Here is a 10763-nt window from a genome sequence, read left to right on the forward strand (position 1 = left end):
TAGTATCCGAAAATGATAAATTGATGTCTCTGGTTTAACTAAATTATGGACATTGTGTTCTTGGACAAAACACAACTGTGAATGTTTTAATTGTGGTAAAAAACGTCACTCGAAGAATCTAATTTCTGTTGTAGCTTGTTCTGCACATGAATATAATATTATATATGAAAAAACTGGTAATTTTTATTGATTGGAGGAAGCCGAGGATATTGGAAATATATTATTTTTGTTAATTTTAAGAGTTAATTTTAAGCCCTATTTGGTTCAAATTCTGAAATGCAGTGAACTATCTTCCTTAGATGATTCCTCATATCTCAAAATATATACTTTTTTTTTCTTATTAAAGATAAAAACAATTTAAAAAAAATAAAATTAAAATGTAAAATGTTTAACAATATAAAATCTTCATATATAAGTTTATGTTTATTGGGAATGATTTGGTAACGAAGCTCGGATTGTCACTTCTGGGTTTTCTATGATCGATTTATTTTGTATTAATCGCAGCTCAATTTTATCGCAAGTTATTTCTTCATTTGGGTATTTTGCTAAAAAGAAAAAAAATATTTTTAAAAGTCATAGAATGAATTATTGAATAATTCCTCTACAATGAATTACATAATTTGATTACAAGGGAATATGGAAATCTAGACCTGCATACATCTTCTTTCAGGCGTTGCCAAGTGGGTGAAATAGTTCAGATGAATCTCCACATCAATGAAGGTTGTATAAGATAGAATAAGCATTGTATACAATATCCATTTAATGAGATATTAAATATTCGAGAATAAATATTCTATTAGGTACGATTTCATAACAAACATTGAATTCTAAAAATGGACACCAATGTCTTACAATAATTTGTTAAGGTGGGGTGAAAGACTTGAAAATAACAAGGATTGACATGGGAAGAGGAAAGATCACTAGCTGATGCTTAAGTATCCTGGAGGCGTTAGGTGATGTCCACATGCTCCGCTAGGAACGACCACACGAACGTGGTAATAAATAAGAATTGTGAGTAGATATAGATAGCATTAAAATAAAGATTACAAACCTTTAGCGAAGTGAAGTGTGTCTTTAAGTATATGTTGCATAGTTGCTATTGTCTTTTCAAGAGATAGTTTCAGATCATTTTTGGTTCTGTGTGTCCATGCGAGCATCAGTGAGGCAAATAGGTCACCAGTGCCAATAAAAAAAACTGGTAACTTAGGAATGTCTATTGTGAAACGGGGACCTGAAAAAAACAATATCTGTTTATATGATATTTTAAATTTTTAAAATTTAATTCTTATTTTTCTTTCTCTTCTTAATTCATTTTTATTTTTGCTCCTTTCTTTGTGTAAAATGCATTTCTGTCTTCATATTTGAAAATGCACTTCTGTTCTTTCCACTTTTATACTAATATGTAAAGATGATATTTTTGATATTTTTCTTTTTCTTCTAAAAATCATTTATATACTTTTTGCTACTTCTTTGTAAAATACATGTCTGTCTTTATTTGCATATATGCATGTAAAACATGTAAAAGCCTAAAAGGCGTTTAAATAAATAAATATAAAAAAATAAAAATGTATTAAAATCTGTCAATGAGATCGAGCTCTCAAGTCATAATTCATAAATAAATTGAAACTCTAGATAAAAATGTCCACATTAAAACCGGGTAAGCACAGGTGTTGTTTGCACTTCTTGTCACCTTTCTGATGTAGTTTGAGGTCTACTACAGTTTATAGCACCGTTGCTGCGCTACGATATGAGCTCCGTACTGTGCGGTGGTGTGCACAGCTAGTTAGATATTACCGTGCTAGCGGTCATTCTTGGAATCTCTACGCCATGATCTAGCTAGGACCTCGGTACTGCGGGCGTTGCACACTGCACTGAACACGCAGCTGGCTAGGTACAACCATTGACAATGCATCAGTATTAGTAATTGTTAGGCAGTGCTTGCTTTTGGCAGTGGATGTTTTTCTGTGAGACTGGCAAACAGCGATTGCAGACCCACTACCCACTATCTAGCTACAACAATGAGGAACTTCAGCCCTACGGGAAATTGGATACAAAAAATGTTTTCTTACGCGGGGTAAAAATTAGAGCATTAAATTGTAGAACAAAGTTTCTTGAAAATGTACAGAAAAAATAATAAAAAATATTTTGATAAAAACGCACTACTTTAAATGACGTCACTGGTTCATGTGAATCAACCTATGATCTGAGAGCTATGGAAGATTTCCGGTCTGCTTGTCGCTTCTGGACCAATGGGAAGAACTGAATGAGAATAAGCGGAAATGAACCTCTGACATCACACGCGGAGTTATTTCAGAAATACAAAACTTTAAAAAATCGTAGCACCGATAATACGATATGTAAAAAATTAAAAAAAAAAATTTTTGACTTAGTTTAACAGTCTATAAACAAATAAAAAATTTGAAAAAAACCACTGAACTTCCTCATTCAACTCGTAAACAGCGAGGTGTCGTATATACCACAGTTGTATCATATAATATCACCATCATTTTATTTTAGGAATGAATTTTAGAAAAATAAAGCCAATGAAATTCCACAAAAAATCTGAATACAATAGAAACTCAGTGAATGTTTAAAAAAATTAAGTAAACCGAAATTTATTCATGTGTAAAAGAATCAATCGAACCAGCCAATGAGAGATCACATGCCTAGACTTACACACTTCCACCTGAAAAAAAATATCTGCTGAGAGACGGAACCTGCTTTGTAAACGCAGACTTCCCTCCGCAGAAAAATACTCTAACTTTAATAGGAAAGGCAGTCTGACTTTTTTTCGTACAAATGTATTCCGTATTTTCTCCCTGGAATATGGCCCTAGACCAGTGATATTTTTACACACGATAGATTAGCGTGTCTCGATCATTTTGCTTTTTTTTCTTATGAGAGCTAGGACAATCCAAAAAAGCGCTCAGTTTTATCGGCCATCTTCGGACATACGGTGTAGAAATAAGATAAATAATGTTGTAAACGGAAAAGGTGCCGACACAGCGAATTTCATTCTAATCATCTTTCTCAAAAAAAATCTATTCAGTTATGGAGTGCGGAAAACGAGACAGCGAAACTTCGATTTTAGTTGGGTATAATCAGTCCGATGTGCAAGTCGTATTTCTTGCACAAAGCCGGGGACAGAAAAACTATGTTCAAATACCCACTTATCGAATTTCTCTGACACTCTTGATGAGTCCCACAAGTATGTATATAATAATTTCTAAGTAGATAATGAATCTTACCATTTTTAATACTCGCTAGACCCAACATTAGACTTTCAGAACCCAATTCCGTACTTGAAAAGACAACCACATTAATCCCTTTTTGGTGTAATGAATTAATAGCTTTCCAGGCATCCGATACACTCTTGATCTGTATTCCAGTAAGCAGCTCGGCCTCAAACTGATTGGGGGTCAGAATATCTGCCAGGGGTATTATAATGTCCCGGTAAACTGGAAGAATCTCTTCAGGGACATACATTTTTCCATTATCTCCCATCACTGGATCACACACTGTAAACAAAAATATAATTGTAACAATTTAAATCTACAAAATTTGGAACCGTTATTTTGCTGGGAAGAGTATAGAGGTGAGAAACCAAGATGGTGGCAAGGAATAGATTATTTAATGTCTGCTTAAAAGAGCTTGGTCGTGGCACAGTGATATTACACACAGTAATATATATATGATATAGGCAGGCAGCCATTGCGGGTGCGCCTATATCTATTTAGCTGGATTATCTTTTTGTCTGCGTTCTTCTTCCTTCAAAAAAGCATCTCAACGGTTTTTGAACTTTGATGGTTGACTGAAATGGAATGGACAACTAGGATTGGCAATTTATTCCAGTCTGAAATCACCGTGCTAAAAAGGAAGTTTTTCTTGGGATTGATGTGGAATTGGAGATGATAGAGCTTCCAGTTAAGACCCCATAAATTGGTGTTGGGATTAAATTGATCCATATCATGCATGGGGCAGTCACAGGAATCATTTAGTATCTTATAAGTCCCCTCTCTTCCTTCGTTCTTCCAATGATATTAGTCCTAGTTCCTTTAATCTTTTTTTATCTTACGAGTATTTGGGGATTTTCGTACCACATCTTTGGACTTTTTTCTGTAGCTAGATGTCTTTAGTGAAGTAGGGACTCCATATTTGGCATCCATACTCCAATGGAGGTCTTACGCAAGTCTTGTACATTTTAAGGAATATCTCTAGGGTGATATTTTGGAATGCCTTTTTAACTAAATAAATTATTGACTTTGCTTTCTTGGCGATATATAACATATTAATAGATAAATACAAGGCCATTCATTAAAGTTAAGCACAGCCTCCTAGATATCCAATCCCAGGGTCACTCTTTGACCAACCAAGTTGTGGACCAATGGAAGTCTTTCTGAGGAAGTGATAAAATTACCCGTAGTACTCTTAAACATACTGCATACATAATATGCATTTGAATGTGAATTTAAATTTATTCACAATACTATTCACCGGCTGTCCAATATTGATTTGCACAGATAATATCAAATAGGTTATTCAAATAATACATATTTCATGTATCAAACAGGTTAGTTTTCAAGTCAATAACAACAATTTTTGACATTTTTACTCTTGTAGATGTCAGTGATAAATAATAATAATAATAATAACAAGAATAATAATAAGAAAAGTAAAAAAAAATATTCCTGGTTGGCTGGTAGTGCAATATGAGCCCTTAATGTCACTGCGACCTGCGATTCTATTGAAGAATCCACGTCAATTAATTCTCACCCTCTGAGCCTAGATCTTCGAAGAGCCGGGCTACTGAGTGGAAGGCGAGTGTTTTTATATCTATGGCTTGAAGTATCGGGCTATGAGATGAGGGTTGAGTTCTCCGACATCCACAGGTTTAACTAATAGTCCTCTGAAGATGCGCCTTATTTTGTGATTTAAATATGTAAAGGTGTTTCATCATTTGCGCTGCAGAACCTACATCTAGAAGTAATTCTAGCAAACTGTTTATTCAATCAGCAGTGCCCTTCGAGAGCTCTAGTGGTAACCCTCACTGGGTTTCGGCTTAGTTTCATTAGGTCATTCTTGACATTACTTGCACACTTTACTTTATTAGTTAATACGTACATAGTTTATTTTCTTAGATAATTAACAGGTTAGAACCCTTATGGATTGATAGGAATCAACTAAATATTGAACAATGAAAAACTTTGAACCGTTAAGTAACATAAAATGCATATTTTACGCATGATCTTAACTTCGTTATGTTGATTACATACCATAGATTAGATTAGGATTTTTCTCTCGCAATTTTATCAAAATATTTGCAACAAGTTTCAAGGAGGTGGAATCTCTTGAGTAGCCTGTTAAAAGATGCGTATAGTTGTATATTTTGTTCAATTCAAGACCTTCCATAAGGTCACTGAGTTGCGTGTGGGAGAGGACTTCTCCTTTAGTATGTTTGTAATGCGTATGGTTAGAGAACTGAACCGTGTTGATGAAATCGACTTCAAATCCCAGCACCTGAAAAAAATACAATGAGTGTTAAATTTACAGAGCATTAATCTTCAACTGATGTAGTTACTAAGAGAAGGCACAAGATATCAAGTCGATATATTTAACATATATTTATGAGAGATTACAGATCGCAATAGGGAATACAGACATATTTACAGGCCTTACGATATGCCATTAGCTAGTTTATTTTGATCACTTTACATGTTTCATTACATGGCTCTTACTGGAACCTCTTAATATCTACATAGAATAGGGACCTAGGTATGTGTTAGCGATGTACTTCCTCCTGAATAAAGACTAGCATTTGTCACTTTCGGGGGATGGTCGTCTGCATTGGACCTTGACCAACACCCCGGAATACACCATTTCCGCTGACAAAGTGATACTGGCCTTACAACCCGGTTGCCTGCTTCAGGATGCAGCCGCCAGTGCTACCTACTAACCTCCCTAGGAGCTTAACGTACGCCGGCCGCGGCTACCTAACGCCTGGTTATTCTGCGATGACACCTGCACCTACAGAATACAGTTCCCTGTGACGGGTGCGATCGCTAAGAGGGAGAAAGTGATCCGCCGCGCCTGTGTTTTTACCAATCTTAGTAATTTTCATCTGATTAAATTTTAATTAATGTTTATAAAATTAAATGAGGAAGTTCAGTGGTTTTTTTAAATTTGTTAATAGACCACCAAACTCAGGCAAAAAAAATAAATATATTTTTATGTATCGTATTATCAGCGCTACGATTTTTTTAAGTTTATTAATTTTCTAAATTACTGGTGATTTGGCTTCCCGTAAACCGGAAATCTATCACAACATTTTATCCATGGTTGATTTGGAAGAACTGGTGACGTCGATCAAAGTAGTTCATTTTTATTAAAATAATTGTTATTATTTTTTTCATACATTTTCAACAAACCTTGCGGTACAATTTAATGCTCTAATTTTTATGGCCTATAAAAATATTTTTTTATTTCCAATTTCCCGTAGCACTGAACTTCTTCATTGAGTTGACCTTGCCAATCAACATCAAAGTGTTTCTCACTGATAGATAAAATCAAACACCTTATTCTATTTTAATATGGATATAATTTTTCAATAGAGTTAGCATTTATTTTTAGTGTAATTGACAACACACATTGTAAAATTTATTGTTGGAATGACTCGCCTACAGTCTGTATTGAATGCCGCAGCGAGACTTATTTTTGGAATCTCTAAGTTCAGTCATATCACTCCACTACTTCGGGAATTGCACTGGCTGCGTTTTCCACAGAGGGTGGAATACAAACTCTTGGCTTATGTATAAGTCACTGCACAACTCTGCTCCAGAATATCTAAGGGAACTCTGCATTCCAGATGAATTAGCTGACAGACGTCTTACGCTTAGATCAGCTACATCTACGTCGAAAGGAAAAGTTATTATACCTCTACGCAAACGGCGCACTAAATTCGGCGAACGTGCCTTTGCGGTCGCAGGCCCTATGGCATGGAATGCTCTCCCAGCAGAAGTCCGAAACTGTCAGAGTGAAGTGATGTTTCAGAAGAAACTTAAAACCCGCTTGTTCTCTAAATCGTTTGAATAAATTCTTCGCATGTGGTGACAAAGTACATTATTTTACTTAAATTTAAAAGTTAAAATTACATTGATATCCCGCCCTTGAGGTATTATATTACGAAAATGGCGCTATATAAGTTATCCATAATTAATTATTATTGGAAAAAGTATGAAACTGACAAAACTAAATAGGTTTAGTTTCTAAGATTAGTCATAGACAATAGGCAGCCTAAGGGGAAAGTTATTATTGATGGTTGCCAAACTAGTGTTGTTACTTAATATATATTAGTTTGCAACATTTTGATCAATGTCTACAGCGTTTGATTCTCTAGTATTTTCATGGTTAATTGGATAATTAGATAATTAACACAAGGACATTGCCATTGCAGAAAATGCATCAATTGTGCTGTATCACATTGAGTGACAAAACACAGCAATCATAAATTTATTTCTTATATAAATATAAATTTGTTAAATGTTTTAATTTAAAAAGGACACTAGTGGGTCGAAAATATTTGTCTTAATTAGTTCTGGCGTCACAATGTCTCTCAAGGGCAAAACAAAAGTACTTCAGTTATGAAATGAATACTCAATGCGATCAAACTAATAATTACAAAACAAGGGTTTCAAATTGTGCACAGAGTTGCTCGAGGAAATAAAAAGAAATGAAAAGCCTAGGAATATTTCAAATCAATTTACGTATGTTCTAGATAAATTTTGATAATATTAGTTGTTGCGATGTAAATCAAATGTTCATACAATTTCTTATGGTCCTACTACCATCACTCCATTTCTCCGTAGTGGTAGGCAGAGAATGGACCGCCACACACGTCTATCCTGGCACACATTCCTAGCTTCTTCCACATTCATATAACTTGTCGTACATGCCCTTCGATTCTGCCTGCTTTTGACACGACCGGACTTGAGATTTTGGTTTATTTGTTCATGCCAAGCCTTCCTTGGCCGTCCTCGTCCCACGTTACCGTTCATTATCGCCGTATATACCTGTTTTACCATTCTTTCATCATCCATTCTTTCTACATTACCAAACCAAGTCGGAGGCCCTTTCTTAATCTTATCAATTATACTGGGCTCAGATTTACACTCTCGCCTGATTTCATCGTTCGTAACCCTGCCATACATTGATTTCCCACACATTCGTCTAAGAGATCGTATTTCGACCGTGTTCACTCTGCTTTCATCCTTCTTCTGCCAGTTCCATGTTTCACTCCCGTATATAAGTGTCGGGACTAAAACTATGGTCCTTATAAAGCATAAATAATTATTTTAAAAAACTCAGCACAGCATTATCAAGATACGACTTTTGTGGGTAAAAAGAAAATAGAATAATACTACCTGTAGTGGAAAAACAGCAGACTTGTTGCCAACATATCCGTGTACCACATGACTTTGAATGGAAAGTACTCTCGGTGAATCCTCAATATCAGACATTCTAAAGAGATTAGCTGGAACAAAACATATACGTTATCTATAAAATGTATATTTAAAGCACTAACTTTGTGGTTATTCATTATAATAATAATATTAAACAACTTTCATCAATCCCCACTTAAATTATGTCAGTCAGACCGGGATGCCGCAGTTAATCAGCTGCAACTCTTCGAGTTTCAGCGATGCCCCTGTGATATTAAAACATAATATGCGGTGCTCTTATTTATCATCATCATAATTCCCTTTCCGCACCTAATGGTGCACAGAGCACTGGATTGGTACACTAATCGCAGCAATCTTGATCATTTGGTTACATGAAGGTAAGGTGATCAGTCTTACGTTTCAGGTACCAGTTCAGGCATTATGAATTTTTGTGTAAAAACACCTTTCTAAATAAATATTTCATATCAACCATGTCGGGAATTGAACCTGAGACCTCTTGCATAATGGGAGACTGACATTTTACCACTTTATTTTTAACCACTTTTTTTTTCTACGGACCGGTTTCAAAGCTACACAGGCTTCTTTATCAAGGTATAATTTACTAATGAAACGTATCCTATTTTATTTTTAACAGTATCTACTAAATATTAAATCTGAACATATGGAGATAATTAGTCAAGACTTTTTGTCATATTCTTCTTGTAAAGATAGTAGGAATTGGAAATATAAAAAGTGATACATAATAATAAAAAAGAATAAATAATCAAATAAACAATATTTCCCTTAGTCTGCTCTTGTCTTGTTTTAAAGATAGAACCCCCTCACTCTACACCTCCCATATTTACAAGAAGAACACGACAAAAAGACTTGACTTATTAGCTCCATATGTTAAGATTTAATATTTAGTGGACACCGTTAAACTGAAATATTTAGAAGAAAAAAAAGTGGTTAAGAACGAAGGTGTTTTATTATTACTATATATAAACATTATCATTTCATTTCTTTTATTTCCGAACACAAAATAAAATACATTCTTTTAAAAGTAGATTTAAATAAAACAAAACCAATATGTCCAATGAACTAGGGCAACTTATGAGAGTGATATCACACATGCTATTCTAGAATATTCTGTGCAGAAAATATCTAACAGTTTAACAAAAAAATTATACTTTTGTTCAATTGGTTTCTAATTGTTATTAAATTCAGTGAAAATCATATTTTTATGCAGTCAAGTCATTGTAACTATTATTCACAATGTAATGTAACTAAAAATAATATACATAAAATTTACTTGTTAAATGGCGTTTGACTCACGAGTAACAAACACACCGAAAATGGCCTATACACACAGCTCTAATATCTAAACTAAAAAAAAACCTGCTGTTTTTGATAGTCAATAATCCGAAAGCAATGCTAGACGTAATTTTTACACTGTTATGACAAAGGATTATACAATTAACTGGGCCCCATCAAGGAACTAGAATTATGCAGAAAAAATCCTGTCTGAAATTGTAGGTCACATTTCTTCAGTTCCAAAGACCACTTACAATAACAAGATAAAAACAATACATTTATAATGTAATCTAATGTTTAGTGGTCGTATTGTTATATATGCCATAAATTCATAATGTTAGAATATTGATAAATTTATCAGTAATATTTACCAGAATCGACGACTCTCAAATATAGCACCACAAAAAATATCGTCCTTAGAAGTACGATCAGAAAAAATAGAATTTAAATTACTTCATCACTTGTGACACTAGTGGCACGTTTAATTACTTCGCCAGAGTAACAAACTTCAAGTAGCAAAATCATTTTCAACATTATTTACTATTTGATAATGATAAGATGTAAACTTGCGATAAACAACTTCATTTCAGAAATCGCAGTCGTAGATTACCACATTAAGATATCTGTAGTCTGTGGATTACCACGGCGATCCCCGAAAACCCGACAATTGACATTGATCTGATCGACATCGCTGATAAAATTATACATAGATAAAAATATATTTATACTTTATGGTAGTTCTGCAATATGCAAAAAACGCCACCGTCGTAAGTCATAGATTGGATGACCACAATAGAGATGCGCATTTCGTTATTTTTATAAAAATAGCTATAACAGTTACCGTTTCACAAATTAAACTGTTTCGTGAAGACGTTTAAAAAATAAAAGTTTAGTGCAGTTGGCGACCCCCCCCCCTCCTCAATTTAAGTGTAAAAAAATATTTTTTGCTTATGTTATGAATAAAAAAAATGAAAGTTTTTTCCGTTGCTCAAATTTGGATAATTAAGAAATAAA

The 10763-nt window shown here is 34.2% G+C and overlaps 1 protein-coding gene across 1 annotated transcript; it reads right to left on the bottom strand.

The window, feature by feature from the left end:
- Positions 1–223: 223 nt before the first annotated feature.
- Positions 224–10471, bottom strand: Pdxk (pyridoxal kinase). The gene is made up of 6 exons (XM_088238751.1): positions 10121–10471; positions 8418–8527; positions 5274–5517; positions 3249–3518; positions 1052–1231; positions 224–545 (listed from the first exon to the last, which is right to left on the bottom strand). Exons 2-6 carry the CDS (start codon positions 8511–8513, stop codon positions 424–426), a joined length of 912 nt encoding a protein of 303 aa, XP_088094877.1. The 5' UTR covers positions 8514–8527; positions 10121–10471; the 3' UTR covers positions 224–423.
- Positions 10472–10763: the final 292 nt, after the last annotated feature.

Source organism: Micrasema longulum, unplaced genomic scaffold, assembly GCF_059751315.1.
Source record: "Micrasema longulum isolate JH-2025_06_02 unplaced genomic scaffold, ASM5975131v1 h1tg001960l, whole genome shotgun sequence".
Taxonomy (NCBI): Eukaryota; Metazoa; Arthropoda; class Insecta; order Trichoptera; family Brachycentridae; genus Micrasema; species Micrasema longulum.